The sequence below is a fragment of the Ischnura elegans genome, chromosome X, assembly GCF_921293095.1.
Source record: "Ischnura elegans chromosome X, ioIscEleg1.1, whole genome shotgun sequence".
NCBI classification, from domain to species: Eukaryota; Metazoa; Arthropoda; class Insecta; order Odonata; family Coenagrionidae; genus Ischnura; species Ischnura elegans.
The window spans coordinates 81662552-81680745 of NC_060259.1; the positions used below are offsets into that span (position 1 = coordinate 81662552).

The window sequence follows — 18194 nt, forward strand, 5'->3', positions numbered from 1 at the left end:
TATACTTGAATAAATTTCTCTAGTAAAGCCTTAAATGTATCACTTGGTAGTAACAATTCTTAGGTCGTATCCCCGGTGTGAGGCTATGATTAGCATTTGTTTTTTATTTGTGATGAAAATGATGCTGTGGGGTTGTAATTTCATATAAGGATAAAATGATTTCGTGGCACTTTATTTATAAGTAGGTACTGAATTCTGGATAATCGTGACGCAGTTTAACAATGTATCTTGGATTTTGACGCAGCCAAGGTAGAATTCAAATCCGAAGATGAGGTGATGCTAATTGCGCCTCAAAAGTAAATTCGTAATGTAAGCGTCTGTTGTGTCACTGTACTACTCTATACGTTTTTCATGTTCGGTGAGTTATTTATTTAGCATTATAGTAGTAGTATTGACTTTACTGCTTCTGCTCTTAATGAGTTTTAGAAATAATATTTTTATTTCAAGAAATCCAAGCTAAAATAATCAATTTTCAATGGTACTTGGGAGTTCAAATGTATTCAACTGTCTATGCGGATGTACATAAAGCATGATGTACAGATTGGTACAGATGAGCTCATGAAGTCAGTAGAATGGTCGAAGCATTCGTAGGACTGTGTATGAAAGTCGTTTTCAGCCACCCCAGGGAATCGGCCTTGGGGTAACTTCAGCGAGAATATCGTTTATCCATTGAGTTAGAGTTGAAATTAGTGTAATAATTTTGATGGAATGTTTTATTTTTTACATATCTTAATTATTTTGCACGAGAAATCGCATTCTTCTTATCTCATTTTCATGCCGGTGTGTCGCAGCCATGGGAGAAAAGCATACCTCTGCCTTTTTACATTCCGTGAAAGGTGATGTAATCTTTAAATAAATAAAAGATCGTAGCACTTTTCCACAAGAATTTTTCATGCGTACAACGCGTTTCGGCTCACTGAGCCATCATCTGGTACAAGACGATTGATGTAATCAATGACGAAGATTTGCTGTTTCGTCGATGCCTCTCCGTCTGTTTTGCCGCATTATTTTATGCTTTCCGCGATGTTCAGTCTTAAGCATATACCTTTGAAATAACAGCATTTAATGGTTCTAGGTATTTCTTATCAAGAATAAACTTTCTTCTATTGTTTTAGCTAACTATGCAGTGAGTACAAAAATTCAAGTCTTCAAAATTTATCATTTCACTTGATTAATTTGAGAAAATCTTAACAGTTCAGTAACATTTTCTGGTATAATTGCCTCGGTGTCTTCTTTAGTCGGCAGATGTCTTCTTACCTTCCTTGTCAATGATGAAACCAGAGTTCCCTTCATTCTTGGGGTTAACTATGCTTTCATCACAATACACGGTTACTTCCTTTCACTTAATCTCTTACAAACATGCCTCAATCAAACAACATGTTCCATAGTCCAATGTCATTTTAAAGTATTGGTCAGAAATACCTGTCCCTATGGATAAACAACTGCTAGGATATTCCTGAATTTCTTGTATCTGGTAACACTGTGCTTTCCTATCTAACGCAAAAATATAAAGCGAGTGGACTTGACATGTTGTGTTTCCCAGCATGGCATATTGTATTCATTTTCACCCATCAATTCATCCACTTACCTCCCTCCCCTGTGTTTCCCTAATTTTGCCGTAAGTTCCTCCATAAGATGACAAAAAAAATCATTTTTTACTCTGATCAGTCTTGTCAGTCCAATCCGATTTTCAAACTGATTCAGAAAGTGAGCCTACTTTGTTTGGATTTTGTTACTAACTTAGACTGAGTCGGCCACACTGATCTTATTTCAATTGTTAAACGTGGTGACTAGTTGGTAAAAAGCAGAAGCTGAAAGAGATTTCACACTTGCTGAGAGATACTGGGACAATGACACAGTGCACGACTCAAAAAACGAAGAACTTATTCTTATCAGCCTAAGATTACATTGACTCCCTCAGATACCTTTTAATTCTTCCATGATCCGATTCACATATCCTTGTGACAGGCCCAGTCCTGCAAGCACAGAGTGGGGAGTAACCCATACCCGTCTCTTTCACTTCCTCCTTAGGTTCCTTATTTAAACAATTCTCAGTGGCTGTTGGAGAGAAATAACTGTTGCGAAATTAGCGAACGAAGGCTGCAGACAAAGACACTAATAATTGTAGAGCAATTGGTTGAATGATCTGTTGCTTGACATCTTCAAAACACAGAATAACTTTGAACCAAAAATATGGAGAAATCAGTGGTAGCAAAGAATCTATTTTTTTTAGGTGGGTCTGAAAATTCAGTTGAAAAAATGCAGGTCTTAGCCTGAGAATGATTTTATGAATTTATTATTTTACAAATGACTCGTTCCCAATACCATAAAAATTTAACAAATTCCCCAGCTGTGGCTGGAGCCAACTAAATTAAACTAAATCAAGGCTCTTAATCCTTAATAAAGCCATGACACAAAGACAAACACTACTGCTGTTGATCCAGGGAATAAAAAATAGTCAACTAGCCCCTGCAAGATAAGGATAATGGAGCAGGAATCGGTACCAATCCCTCCCCACCTTTCACAATTAGGGTAGGAGGTTATAACTGAAATATGCTGCCTTGCCCTCCCAACTCTTCCTGTAAAGGCTGCAAAAGCTTGAATCTTCAGGAAAAGCACAATGAAGCAGCACCCAAATACTTCAAACCACAAATTCAGCAGCAATGGCCTAAAATCTATGGTAACGCCTTGATTATGGTACAATGTTTTGTGTTTTCGAGGTGATGGTAAATAAAAATTCTTAACAGGGCACATCACTTATAGGAAGGAATTTTTATACCTCCATAAGAATTTCTTGTTAGCAGTGAAAGGGCCTAAACTTGGGCGTACTGTCATGAACTATCTGCCTATCTGTGCCAGGGGGGGCTACAGAAAAAACTCAAGGGGGGGTGCAAAAGATACCTTGAGTTACCTTTACTTTTATCGTAATAAAAAAATCAAGTCACATGCAAAGTTAAAGAAGGTTTTAATTAAAGTGATAATGTAAAAATACAAGACGATGCCATCTTATGATGTAAAAATCAAAATTGTGGTTTGGCAAATAGGCAGCCCCACAAGGGGGGGAGGTACGCACCCCCTTCGTCCCCATCTGTATCCACCACTGGTCTCTGCACCTTAAAAGGGCATCGAAATTATGTGCTTTATGACCTCAATAAATATCATATTTTTATCCACCATACCAACGGGGGGCCATTTACCTGTACAAAATTCTGGCAGAATGCAGGTTAGAGCTGAGTAATATTTTTTACCTCTTATGATATAATCAGAGGTTGGCAAAATACCTATCAAATCTATTTTGTATACAAAATGTAAATTACTCCTTAATATTGTATTTTAAATAAGAAACATGTACAAGTTACTCCAGAAAATTATATTTTCAATACAAAATGTAATTGCTATGTATAAAAGTACTTCTTCAATATGCAATCTACTTATGCTCAGGAATATAGAAAATAGTCGTCAATGCTTACTATGGAGCCTATTTCTGAGGTCTATGCGGGTACCAGCTGAAATTTCAAGGGTTTCAGAATAAGGTGCTATGGAAGAATGATGATGTGGAAATAGCTATGCTGCTGTCAGAAAATGTTTTAGGGTTTTTGTGTTGGGGGAATGCATTTCAGAGGAGTTAATAGGGAGGAGAATGCATTCTTTGGGGTTCATTTGGAGGTGATACACCTTAGACCCTATACAGCCCAAATATTCCAGCACAGATTTAGAAACACTTTCTGATCAGCACAGCCTTGGCAAATGAATAGAATTAAGAATATCCTAAGGAGGATGAGGGAAAAGGAAAGTTCTCTGAAGAGCCTGAGAAGACTACAAAATTATCAATTGGCCCCATTTTGAGGCATCATCATATGATTAAGACAAATGTTGAAGGAAAAGTTGAGCAAAAGATCAAACAAATAAGCTTAAAAAGGTAGGTGAATGCAAGAATTGAGTGTAGAACCATATTAAAACAATCCCAGGAATGGCTTAACTGTAGATAATGGTTTCCTATTCATGCATGTACATTAGTTTTGTCTTCATAGTCACAGATTCCCTACATCTTGCGATTTAGACCCAACTCTCTTTTCTCCCTACCTTTTCATATTAATCTTCGTTTTCCCTTTAACATCCTTGATATATTATTATTTTTAACCATTAATTTATCTTCATTACCCTGAATATTGAATAACCAGGCCTTGATGTTAAGGGGTTAATTATACAGAGAATCACAAACACCCTTGCCCTGGATAGAGGCAACCTGCCCCTGTGGGACTGGAAACTGCAACCTGCTACCCTGGTATGGCAGGGGAGCACTTTGCTCCGCCTCTAACAAGGCCTATTGTTCAATTCAAGGTCTACCATTGCTATTCCTCTTATCCAACAGTCCTTTCAAGTAATTTCTTTATCAGAAAGTCATTTGGACAATTAAGTTGCCCTAAATTTGTCATAAGGTGTTCAGAAAATAACTTTTCTCCCACTTTCCTTAGCACTTCCTCATTACTCTCTTAGTTTATCTATTGGGCTACCCATACCTCTTGCTCTAGGAATATAATCTTATCTTAGCCCCACTCTACTGAATTGGGTCCATGAATTAAGATGTACACTGTTTGCTTAAGTCTTCACTTCCTCATTTCTATATTGACTCGTGTCCAAATATCCAGGGGGGCCTGAAATATAGCTTACTTACTCATGAAAAATGCCTTGACTAAACTCACTGCAATTACCACTACCACCTTTCCATCTCGAGGTTGTTCAGCTTCTGCCCAGTTACAGATCCTCAAGCCTGCCAAGTATTCCATCTATGTATACATATATGTAAAGAGAGGATGTCTGTCCACAATTCATTTCTATACAGCTTCACGGATTGCAACCAAAGTTAGTACTTGGGTGCATCTCATGCTATCAAACCCTGTAGTGCCACTTTCAGTTACGTCCTACATGTCATTTGCATCGTTTTCTCATTACTGCTTGTTGATACAACATGTACAACTTCTGAGGTTGGAAATCCTGCCGAGTAGGCATAAACAAAAATCCTGCAATGTGAACATGAGTTCCAAGTTTCCCCTTCTGTGGACACTATCCTTCCCGAGCAGCACCGGGTGGCCTGCTCCCAGTGAGAAATGGGTGGTGGAACCCACGTGGATACCACGTGTTTTTGGTCGTGGAATCAACGTGGAAATTTGGTGGAAAAATTAAAACAGCAGTAGGTGCTGTCCTAAAACCATTAAAACCTCAACCACTCTATATCTAAAACCTTCTATATATGTGTCTACGATTTTTCATGTGCTCTCATGGCTGCCTTTCCACGAATTATATAAAAATAGAATGTGCGATACATTTTCACATAACTAGCGTGGTTTCAGGATGATAAATGACGCAATGTCACCAGAGAGTTAAGTTCCACAAATTAGAAATTCTGTTTAACATTTTATGCTAATCACCACAAATCCACTTGAAATCAACATGGATTCCACGTGGGTCCAACCACTCAATATCCACCACCACCATATATCCATGAGTCAACGTGGATTCCACCACCCATTTCTCACTGGGCTAGATCTTGATAAAAGGTCTCTCCTTGTTATGTTTTTTATAACTACGATAAAGCCATCCTGCTTGCAGTCCATGGTTGTAAAGGTGTCTAATGCCAAATGCTTGAAGGTGTATTTTTGTGCCAGAAACCTCAAGGACAAAATTATTGCTACGTGTATGAGCTATGTTTTGTTGGTTCATAATCGATTATAAAGGTCATATGTGTATGAATGGTAATGTAGTGAGGTTTGAATGAATTGGGGGAACTAGTGCCACTTAGTTTTGAGATGATGTTGCACAATAATTGCAGATAATACTAGGTAAGAGTTAGAAAGTAGGAGTAGTACTACTCTTACTCCACCACCCGTGTGTATGGACATTTACCACAATTCCTACTGGGTCCTTAACGTTGGTCAGATACTCAATCATGCAATTCCTGCTGAGGATGTATATGTTGGAACTTCTCTCAAAGATTTGTGAAAGAAGAGCAAATAACAATGGGAATGAGTGGAAGAGTCAAGACAAGTGACAAGGTGTTGTTGATTTTGAAATTAACCCTTCTGTTACTTACATTTTCGTATGAAGCAGTTCCAATAGTGAAAACAATTCAATCAACTTTTCAGGCATATTTCCTCCTTTGGCTGCACTAGCCCAAGGAAGTTTTTATCCTTGCCAACAAGTCACTTATCCATCTTCAGTGATTATCCACCCTTCATCATCTCTGGTCATTTCCTCAGGTTGGGTCCTTTCAGAGCCTATGGTTCATAGTTTGTCTTCTACGCAGTTCAATCCAGGGAGGAAGAGAAATATCCACTCCCCAAATCCAACAAAGAATTTTTTTTATGGCTAACTAGTTCAGGGGCGCAGCTAGGAATTAAGGCTAGGGGGGGTTTCAGGCGCAACTAATATTGGGGTGCTTAGGGTATTGCATACCTGCCAGGATTAATGGGAGGTGTGGAGGCCTTCCGCCGGAAAAAAATTAAGATAAATGGTTCAAAATGGTGATTTTTACGGCTTTCTGAGGGATATTTTGTTAAACCTCACACTATTCTATAAGTAATATTAATCCAATTAGGTAAAATAGATTTAACTTTAAAATTTCTGTAAGCTCTGGGGGGGGTTTTATCCCCCAAAACCCCCCCTGCTGTGCCACTGAACTACTTGAAAATAATTTCACCTAATTATGTGTTCCACCTGCACCTGTTAATTATGTGCAACACCTAATTGTGCATCATATATTGCCTAAGATCTCTGGAAATTTCCCTTCAAATTGAAGTCTGGATCTGCATCAGGTCTTCTCCTGTCAGGTGTACAGCTTGAAATTGGTTTCATCTTCCCTCATGGGTGTACCCAGCGAGGGGCAGGAGGCAGTGGTGCAGCGAGGGGGGGTTTTGGGGGATAAACCCCCCCCAGAGCTCAGACAGTTTTTTTGAGTTTAATTTATTTTATTGGATTAATATTATTGATAGAATAGTGTAAGGATTAATAAAATATCCCTCAGAAGGCCGTAAAACTCACCATTTTGAACCATTTAAGTTAAATTTTTTTCTGACGGAGGGTCCTCACACCTCCTGCTTACCCTGGCAGGTATGCCATACCCCCAGTCATGCCTGAAACCCCTCGTAGCCTTAATTCCTAGCTGTGTCCCTGACAGGAGGGGGCAGCTGCCCCCCTAGAAGCAAAAATCCCAAATGTCTTAAAGGAAAATAATATTTTTTCAAGCAAATAATTTTAAAAGTAATGAAGAGCTATTACAGTTTCCTCACAATGCTGGTTTCATTCACCTTTTCCATGCTTAAATCTTTACCTGTAACTTGAACAAACATGGCTTGCTCCCCCTAGTTTTGATCCTGGGTACACCCTTGTCTTCCCTTACTATCTTTTGTATGCTTTTATTGTAGTATAAGTTTGAAACATTGACAAAACTATCTCAAATGCCAGATTTATGTTAGGGTTTTTACAAATCTCTCTTAGCTGTATTTTCTTTTCTAATGCCACCTTAGCAATTTTGTCCAAAACTTCTGCCCTGAATTTTATTGTTTAACATTGTTGCATTCTTTATGAGGACTTTGTTTCAGACCTAGCAGACCTGTAGATTAGTAATTGAAATATCGGCTTCCTGGTGGGTCCTAATGATGGAGAGATGGAGGAGGCATGGTTAACGAGCTAAATATTTACTTGGTGCCCACCATAGTCTAGCCTGGTACCCACCATATGGTATATACGGTGTTGGGGGTGAGATTAATGGGAGGGGTGGAGCTAATAAGACTTAAGTCATCCTAAACGTGAAAGATTGGTGCTTAATGTATTAGCCTGTATACAGGTGTAATTAGGGGAGGTGAGTGAAGTGGATGATTTAGAAGTTGGGGTGGGTTCATGGAGCTCTCTAAAATGAAGTGGACTAATTGGAACATTTTACAAGAGTTGAAGTAACAGATCAAAGGGATCCTTTCATGAATTGCCCTTATTATTTTATGCGTTGATGCATTGTAGTAATCAAATTACCAGATGTATTTTACATGTGCTTGGCACTGTTCATTTATAGACGTAGTATATGAATTAGTAATGTATGGGTGGAGTTTACAGTTTTATGTTAGGGTGGCCAACAATCAAGCCAGGATTTGATGGACTATTGATATACCCTATGGTGAAATTGGGGGAGTTTCCATGGGGCCCTCCCCTGGAAAATAATGTTTCTGATTTATTTAAACTTTTAATGATTTTGTTTTTACTACTCTTGAATATATGTATAGGTTTCATACTTTTTTTTGGAAAAATAACCATTTAATTTAGGGGCCAGGTTCCCCCTGCCCCCCCATTAAACTCTGCCCCTGTCTTTTGAAACTCATATGTTGGGTGACAGATGACTTCTTAATGTGTCCTAGTGTGTAGCTGTATGCTGTGTGTTCCTTTAATCAGTTCATGATATTTTCCTTCGCTCATCCAGTGTCCTAATGTTGTATCATTGATTGAGGCTAGAGATTTTTGAGCCTGAAGTCCAACTCAAATACTATAGAAATGGTCGTTAACAGTCCAAGACTTGAGGATATGAATGGTTAATGCTAGCTTGATGTTACCTATGGTTAATTCAACCTGAGAGGATTTGTAGCAACCAAATAGAAAAATGAAGTAATGGTATTCATATATGCATTTAGGCTTAGCCAATGACACCGAGTCCATGGGGCATGAAGGGGCCCGAGCCCCCTCGAAAATTCGTTATGGGGGGTAAGAAATGATGTGTCAGGCTTATCAATTTTCCCTGGAGTGTCGTGTTATCGATAGTCGAGTTTTCAGGGTTGTTATGTGGATCATATGACTCTTCTAAAATGCTTAAATAGCTTTAAAACTCACTATTTATAAAATTTCCCGGGGCAAGACCCTAGTATTATATTTTATATTTTTTATAATTCGAAAACCCTGGCCTTAGCAGCAGTAATAGTTATCATTCCACTCTTTCCGCTGGAAAGCAGTGTGTATTTCCATGAAATATGCATGAACATTTTCAAGGTTACAAGTACTGAATGTTAATTTTCCGCTTGTAAACGTTTAGATTACGTGTGATCCTATCGACCTAGATTTTACGCTTCTTTTCCTCTTTACTCTATAGTTAAATTGCCATATTCGGCGCTTAAATCACGTAAAAAAACGAACTCTTCAAGATAAAGTGACTCTAAATTGAGCGCCATTTTAATGTGAGGGGCGCGCTGCCGAAAAAGAGGTCGAGATTATCGATCAATTATCGGCATATCGATAGTGCGTAAAAATGGAGAGGATGAGAAGGTACGTAGTTTTCCCCGTTGTTGCCGTTGTTACTGATTATTGTTTGTTGTTTTGTTAGCCATTTCCTTAGAACTACTTCAATGTAATCTTATCAGTTTTAACCGTTTAGTCATTAGCTACCAAATCATCACTCGTTTTTAAGTGCTGTTCCTGCTGTACCTCAATGAAGCTTAGAATATATCTCTTGTTTCTTTAGAACATATCTCTTGTTTCTTAAATAGTGTTGCTGTCAACATGGGATTGTCATGGAGCTCGTAGAATTTTGCCATCATTGACGCTATGAGAGTGGAATGGGATTTTGTGACTGCCAGAATTGTCGAGATAATGTTCGGCAAAGATATTTAGCCTACTCTAGCCTTTTCGAAGAGGACTGCATGTTTGAAGGAATTCAGAGGTGATGCTTCGGTCGCAGAAATTTGGAATTATCATGGAGCGCATATGGCGAATTTGGTTACTTGTTGCTCTGGGATTACCGAATTTTGAAACGATGTACTATCCAACGGTTAATCAGTGTCAACTATGCAACCTGACGTTCAACTCTTGCTCTATGCAGGTATTGCCATGGAATTTTAGCTGAATTTTTGTAAAGTATTGTGTATTTCTTTAATATATGTTTGAGCAGTCGTCTTTGGTGTCTTGGTTAAAATGGGACAACAATTAATTTGGTATCAGTTTTTTTAATCGAGTAATTTGATCTGCTGTTTGGAAATTATATTGTGTAAATTTTTAGTTATTTTGGGAATTACGTGTTTTCCCAGAGTTAGACCCCGTGAATTGTATTCAATGTTTACTTACAGTTTCCCCAGTATAACCTTGACAACGATGATTGCAGGATGAAGGTGTTTAGGGTTGGAAGTAAAGGTAAGTAGAAGTTGAATCTTGTTATCTGAATCTCTCGGCTTTGCTACATTTAATCGACGAACAAACGGTTGATCCTTGCAATCGGATTTATTTTTTCTAGAATGCAGTGCTCTACAATTGGGCGTTCAAAATCATGTCGGAGGAGGCGGAGAGATGCTTTTGCAGTCCTACTTTTTCCAAGCAGACCCGTCGTATTCACAAACAGGATTTAATGTGTCATTTTATAACTTCACTTGGAGAAGTAAGTTCTAAATTTTTATTCTGTAAGTTATGAAAGGCCCATAGCTTATGTTTTTGTCCTGTTTACTCTTACGTGATTTATATAAATAAGGTAATGCCACGAAACGACCGAAGAGTCTTCTTGCTCAGGCATTTGGGTTGTATTCGTTCAGGGAAAATACTCTTCGTCCATATTACCACGTTTTACGAGTCTTTAATTCTTAGATAACAAAAATATCTTTGTTTCATCAGGGTCAGCCATTTAGTTACGCAGTAGATGCATATTTGTTTGTTGTATGCCTCATCAAGGCATTCATGATCAACGTTGGATTTTCAGGAGAGTACAAAAAGTTTTCTTTTTCCAGGAATTGTCATGAGGTTTATCAAGAATGGTGAATCAATAAAAAATTCTTGCAGAATTTTTGATTTTTCTGAAAAATTTTTATCATTGAAGCCTACCTCCTTGTTCTATGATTGTCTATGGTCATTATCTGGATATGAAGGCGAGACATTCAATTTTGAATATACAGGAGAGAATGATATCTCGGGAACATACAGAAAATCTGTTTTCACTGTCCCTAGACATAAAGGAATCAGTAAGTATGAAATAGATATATTTAAATAATCAATTTCTCTGCTAAAAATTATAAACTGAAGAGAGAATCTATCAGGTTACCTTAATTTGCTGTTCTTGCATGAAAATTCTGTGGTCTGAATTCAGTGCCTTTCCTATTTGCAGTTGAGATCCTCTTCATTAAAATTAATCCTGGTTTTAATATAAAATAGGGCCAATTGCAAGATTCGATTCTGGTTGGCATGAATAATATCAATTTTAAAACTTTTGAAAAAAATTCCATTAACAATATCACCTAGATCGAATGCTGAAAGCTTTCCTTTAAAGCCTTAATTGGCTATCCTGGAATGCTGGAAATAAATGTTCTTATTTTTTTTAACGATACATATTTCAATGCCTGCATTCTTAACCCACCAGAGTAGCCAAGCTCTTCTCTGTATTATAATTGGTTGATTCTGAATTTTCCATGTCATTCCAAATATCCTGTATTACGAATAGCCAAAATACTCTTGAGGTAGTAATACATCTCTTGCACTAAATGTGGCATGATAATATCAGTCCTTTGATTTGAAGTTAAATATCTCATTGAACATTCTCGAATAAAACCTGAATGTTGCTTAATTTTTGCCATCTTATAAATGGTCAAATTGGGATGAAATTTCCTCGAAGTATCTACCTACACCAAATGTGTCATGAAAGTATTGGTCTGTCAGTTTGATTGTTAGTATTTTGTAGAATAATCAGTGTACACGTTTTTTTTTGTGATCTATCAGGGAATGAAACCATTGTTATCTAATTTTTTTTCAGATCCGGGTATTAAGGAGTTAAATGAGAAAGAACTTTTTATGTATGTGGATATAACTGACACTCCACATGTAATTTTAAGAGTGCAGACTCTTCCTGAAGAGTATAACGTCCATACATACAATGTGAAAGCTTATAGCGGAATAAATGGAACTACAGGCAAAGAAGCTCTAACAATCAAGAAAGACCAAAATATTACTGTTGAAAAGGGTGATAGAGAGTTAATATTTCATTGGGACTTGGGAATATTTCCGGGTAACTATTTCTTTGAGGTACAACCAATAAGTGAGAAGTGCGGTCATTCAGGGTGCCTGGTCTCTAAGTCCCCTGATATTAAAATAGGTAAGTGAAACTTAAAAAATAGTCTTTAATGTAGTTTTTAATACCATTTTCCTCTTTGGTCCCCTAGTTGTCCACAGTGAATGTGTACGCTAGGGTCAAAATGTTGCTGAAGAGCTGGTTGAATAACTTGTAGCTCCTCCGTCTCAAAAGGTTGCCAACCCTTGCCCTAGAGATCAGTAAATTGCTTTGGTTAACACTTCCTGTGTAAATTATACATAGTATGTAGTCCTTGCAAATGACTGCAGTTTTCTGGTAATCTTAAGTGTTGAAATATTTGAAGTAAGAATTTACTCCGGGTGGCCACTCGTTTGGAAAACAGAAAGTCAAGGAATTACATTGTCTGGAAAATAATTAAATATTGGGGTAAATTAAAAAAATATGGACAAGTAATATTAGCTTTAAAGTGATTTTTCCTGTCCCGCAATGTGTTCCATATTTCAACTTCTCATTCCCATCATTTCAACCAGGTAGTTAAATTCTCCCTACTGGTTAAATTCATTTTTATAGCTTAACTTTTCTGAACTTGAGTAAGATTTAAGTTTTACTGCACTTCATCAAAACTGTTCCTATTGGCCATCATTTTGGGCTAGCAAGGATGTGTGGGGTCTGTGACGGCTCAATAAAATAAAGTCACGCTTAATTAATGATAATTGCTCTTTAATGTGCTCTCCATTGGGCAAAACCTACACTCAATCTCATCACGCTCTCGCGCCCAACACATGACTTCAACTGCACAGTATTAAAGACCCATGTGATCAACTGAGATATGAATGCAGGGTCACTGCCTCTGAAGCCAATAGTGCTATGGGATTTCAATGCCTTGAAGGAGAGTGGGTGGCTCCGTTAAGGAGCCAAGTATGAGGGTTTTGCCCATGCACCTTCACCAAACCGAGGGAAAAGCCCTATGGTCACTGATATTGTAACCTGCCCTCACTGTTATGGCCCAAACCTTTTCCCTGTTGTAAGTTTTGATGTTTGGAATATTGAGTAAAAGGTATGACAAGTCCAGGAAAATCAGGGAATTTCAGTTTGTTATTTAAGTGGCCACCCCTATGCAGTAATGGTGAGGTAAAAACCATGTTCAAACTTCCCCTACACTAGGTTGGATGGATGAGGCAGATACTTTGTGGAGATCCATTATGAGATATGAAGTGAAACACTTTGCACTTTCCACATAAAAAATTTATTACACTAGAGTCGACATGTTTTGCTGCACTGCAGCATTATCAAGACTTTGAGTCTTGATAATGCTGCAGTGCAGCGAAACATGTCGACTCTAGTGTAATAAATTTTTTATGTGCAAAGTGTTTCACTTCATATTTCCCCTACACTACTTTACCCAGGATTGATTTTCTGGAAATAAAATAGGAAATGTATGCAGCAGAAACATTTAGATTTGATTCCAATGGTTCCCTTTTATAGTTGTCTGTTTAACATAAAAGAATTGTATTTTCATGCATAGAAATGTAATTTCTAAATTGGAAGCAATCCATTTTTTGAGGTTGACATTCAACAATTTATAATCAACTTTGTAGGTAATATTTATGATGCCTACTGGAGAATTTTTTGTGAATTTATCATGCCTGAAATTTTTTATTATTTTAAGAAATGAATGGTAAATAACTAGTTTATCATAGCAATTTTTCAGGTGGTCTATCTCTGAATTCACTTATTAATTCCTGTGAACTGACATTCATTAATATCATTTTATATCACGATCTTCTGTATTCTCAGCAGGCATTGCATTCATAATAAATCATTTAGCTTCTGGATTGATTACTTAGCATTATTTTTTTCTCAGTGCATAATTTCAGCTATGAACTATCAAAGGAATGCACATCCATTTGATTTTAACTTTTCACTTGATTGCCCTGTATCTTAGCAACTCTATTGTGTCTGGTTTGGAAATCAGTGTGTTGCTCTACCAAATCAAGGGGTTTATTTCTTCAGAACTTGGGTTGACAGGGGAAGCTTATTTGTGAATTTCAATACTTGAGGTTTTGTGGTAGAAGACATTTTTCGTGGCCATTTGGTGTGCTCAACTACATGCATGTAAGATATTAGCAGGTTACACCATGAGATTCTCTTCCCAATTTATAATCAACTTTGTAGTTGTAGTCCATTAATAGCATAGTGATAGAGTGTCCATCTGTTCAACATCTGATTCTTTATTTTCCAGAGCCTTCTAGCAGTCTCCTCATCGCAGGAGGTGTATTTTTGGTTGTGGTGATTATCTTGTTCATCATAGCATGTTTCAAATACATGGCCAGGGGTAAGCAGTACAAGGACTCATTGTACTCTTTTATTGTCCTATCATTAATATTGTTTATCAATCAATTTTCTTTTAGCTTTTTTTATAGCTAACAAAAATGTAACTTAAAATCATTCCATCTCAGAGTAGATAGAGAGACTTTGATGCACCATTAGTGCAAGGCAGCATAATATGTTGTGGACTAATCAAAATTAAGAATTGGATGTTTCTCAAAATTAGAGACAGAATATAATGTATACTTTGTGGCTCTACGCTGTGTAACTCCATATTAAAATTTTAATTAACACATTTAGTGCGGAGCATATCAATAGACATGCTCTGCCGGTCAGGGCAGGTGCCCTTCCTCCACCTCTGTTCATGACCAATATCCACTTCAAAGTCTTCCGATCGTGTGTATGGCCTTCAGCAAGCTTCCCTCTTTCAAACTTTGTGTGCTGTTTGTAAAAAGCAGTATTTGAACAGAAGTTATGGTGCAGAAATCTCCATATATTTTTCTTTCTTATTTTTATGGCCGTTTTTGGCGACTTTAATGAAAATCAGGCTCGCATTGAATGTGTTAATTCATCACAAAATTAATCAAAAACTCATTGTGAATACCACTACCATTATAGATTAAATGATTTTCAGGCATTATGTTGGGATGGATTTTGATGCATAAAATTTATGTTATAATGTGAATTCATGTGGCAATGTAACTTTTGACCCTAACCACATGTTAAAAATGTTCATTTCCTGCATTTGTTTTTGTTATGTTATCTGCAGGTGAAACTGTGTCTGGAAGGCCTCGACTGCTGCTCATTTACCGCTCCACTCATTCATCTCACATTAAGGTGGTGCTGGAATTAGCTCAGCACCTGAGGAAAAATTGCAACATTGAGGCAATGTTTGATGAGCTGGATGTGAATAAATCAGAAACACATGTAAGTGCATATGTCTTGCTCTCTAATGTTTTGTGGTAGGATTAATAATAGTTAGGCCTAACATTTCTACTTTTGATTTAAATTTTTTAATGATTGTTTTTATGTACTTTTTAGAATCCCTTCAATTGGTACAATGATGCCATAGCTCAATCGGACTTCATTGCCATTGTTTCCTCACCAACATGTTGCAATTCCATCTGCGGTATCTACCCCAAGGCGGATGAAATGGCTCTCAGTTTGTTACAGGGCAAAGGATTTAACCGGAAACCATTAAGTATGTGCAATGTGATGGTATTTATGCTGCCATATTGCTCTGAGAGAACTCTTCCGCAAGAAGTTAAAAATATTAATCTCCGATTTTGGATTCCAAAAGATATTGATAAAGTAGTAGATTACATTCACCATTTCCAGAGAAAATATTTTATTGGGAGATTTTATTACTGCTTGAGGTCTGTTTTCTTCTGGTACATGCTTCAAGGAAAAGTGTCTCTGAAGAAGTGTCCTGGATTAAATGATGCTATAACGGAAGCAGCTGCAGAGGTGAAGAAATGTCTGAGCTTGGAGAAAAGGACAAGTATGACTCTGGAAAGTGAGAAAAAAATTCCCAAAATAACGGATGAAAAAGTTTTTCATGAAACTATTAGGTCACCTCTTGATAATATCAACAGTGTTTCTGAAACATATTCACTGCATCAAGGCTTCCCAAATATTGAAGATTATAATCTACTTGGGGAAGATTCAGAGGCGGCTGATGAAGATGATTTCAAGCCTGAATACAGAGAGATTTCATTGCTTGATGAATTGAATTTGTAAATATTGGTTGTTGCTTACTTAAGAGTGCTTTATATTTTGTGAATATGTGTGAAATTTTAATGTTTGTTAACTATTGAAATCTTTTATCTCATTGTAATGATGAGTGATAACTTACTGTTGATATGTGTGAGTGTGAATTCAGTCAGCTCTATTAATGTGTGTACATTCATGTGATCAGTGTTTTTGTCAACCTATAGTTTTTTTTCCTTTTGTTGCCTTAACTGCATTTTCCAAATGGCCTCAATCCTCACTGCATCTTTTTTACATTTTAACTCTCATAGAATGAGAAGGCAATATATCAGCTTGAACGTCTGTGTGGAGAGCTAATATTTTAGCCTCCTTGAGAAATTATTTTTGTGCTTCATCTACCCTAATGATTATGTTTACTCTTTTGGAGATGTGAAATAGGTTCATCATTATCAAAAGATTCAATTTTAATGAAATCTAAAAATGCAACTTGATATCTAAAACTACAACATCATAATATCTCAATTAAAGTACTAAATATTCTTGAATCATCCTCCATATTTATTGCTATCGCACTGGATGAATTATTCCATAGCTTTGGTATCCAGTGCTAGGGATTAATGATGAAAGCTAGTGCATCAGCAATGATAAGTGGCTTTTGGAATTTATCATTGCTGATGCTGAAGTACAGATCATGCTTGCAATGTGGAGGGGCCTATATACCAGGAGTTTGATTTTCTCCCTTCCAAATTTTTGGAAGATAGTTTTCAGTTTGCCATCTCCTGAACATTTTACCGACTATGATCTAGTTTGGTATCATCATTCCTAAAAAATTGGATTCCAAAATTAGGGAATAAACCTCAAGAACGGAGTAGGTACTAAGAGAGTTAGTATTGTTAAATATGTCTGTATTGTGTGCATTAAATTTTGTATTATGCGCTATTTTCAATGCTTCTTCCAATTACTGATCTCTAATCCAGCAATGGCTGTATTCCATGCGGTCCTCATTAGACTACAATTTTAAACCTTCATATGTTATATGCCAATAGTTTTTATATTTTAATACAGTAATATCCGAATTTTATCATTGTTAGCCTAATGTTCATAATTCATATTGTGCCAGCTTTTTTCACTGACTTTGATATTTGCCAATTAATAACTCTGTTAAGAGTGCTTTGTGATATGTATCCAGAAATGTTGGTGTGCCAAGCGCATTAAAAACTTTAATCCATTTAACATATCCATTTTGCACATGCAAGTTTGGAAGTTATTTCATTTTTAAGTTTTTTAAAGCTCTATATGAGTATATTTTGACTGTAAAAGTTATAAACTTATATTAAATTTGTGTGAATTTTTTCGTACTTGCCTTGTTTGTTTTACAATAACCAAGCCCCTGTTGTTGACTATCACCTCAAAGACGTTATATGATGTGAATCACTTTGTTTATCAAACTTTCTAATTTGTCTGAACTGTGATTATTGGGAAATTTATCAGAGATATTAATGAGAATGTTAATTTTACTGACCTGGACATAATGTGCCACTTGTGATTATCAAATTTATTTATGGAGGTAAGGTTTTGCTTGTTTTGGTGGGTATTTAAATTACTGTTCGTCTTTACATGAAGGAAAATCATTAACACCCTACTTAATTTGCGATGAAACCAGCATGGAGATATATTTTATTTGAAGGGGAGACACTATAGCAAATCAAGCCGATATAAGACTGTAGTAAATTAGAAAAAAGGGATACTCAGAGAAAGTTACCAGCAATACTGAAATCAGTTTATTTTCCATATATGACCCAAGTGCTATTGTTTTTATTTCCATATATATCTCTGCCCAAGTGCTGGAAATCAACCTTGCAGGGGGATACTTTTCAGAGTGGCAGGTCAACTGAAATGGTCGACTACTTGGTAATGTAGTTCTAACTACATTATAGTATTTTACCAATCAATGGTCTAATTTGCATTCAGTGACATTTTTTATCTCCGGGAAAGTGTTGTGCATGGAATCAGCTATCCCTTTGAAAATGCTCGGTGTTCTTCAATGAGATCACATTAATTATTATGAAGTATTTGAGTCTGTCGGCGGCTACATATTTCTTTGAATGGATCTCATTGC

At 36.8% G+C, this 18194-nt stretch overlaps 1 protein-coding gene across 4 annotated transcripts; it reads left to right on the forward strand.

Moving 5' to 3' along the window:
• The first annotated feature begins 123 nt into the window (after nucleotides 1-123).
• LOC124170533 lies at nucleotides 124-17433 on the forward strand. Of its 4 annotated transcripts, none has more exons than XM_046549316.1 (9): nucleotides 125-358; nucleotides 9522-9853; nucleotides 10098-10161; nucleotides 10262-10402; nucleotides 10746-10976; nucleotides 11762-12100; nucleotides 14280-14372; nucleotides 15135-15292; nucleotides 15407-17433. In XM_046549316.1, the coding sequence occupies exons 2-9, from the start codon at nucleotides 9698-9700 to the stop codon at nucleotides 16103-16105; spliced, it is 1881 nt and encodes a 626-aa protein (XP_046405272.1). In that variant the 5' UTR covers nucleotides 125-358; nucleotides 9522-9697; the 3' UTR covers nucleotides 16106-17433. The 4 variants fall into 4 exon arrangements, with proteins under 4 accessions (XP_046405275.1, XP_046405272.1, XP_046405273.1 ...); XM_046549317.1 differs by lacking the exon at nucleotides 125-358 and adding an exon at nucleotides 9167-9300; XM_046549318.1 differs by lacking the exon at nucleotides 125-358 and adding an exon at nucleotides 9308-9382.
• The last annotated feature ends 761 nt before the right edge of the window (nucleotides 17434-18194 follow it).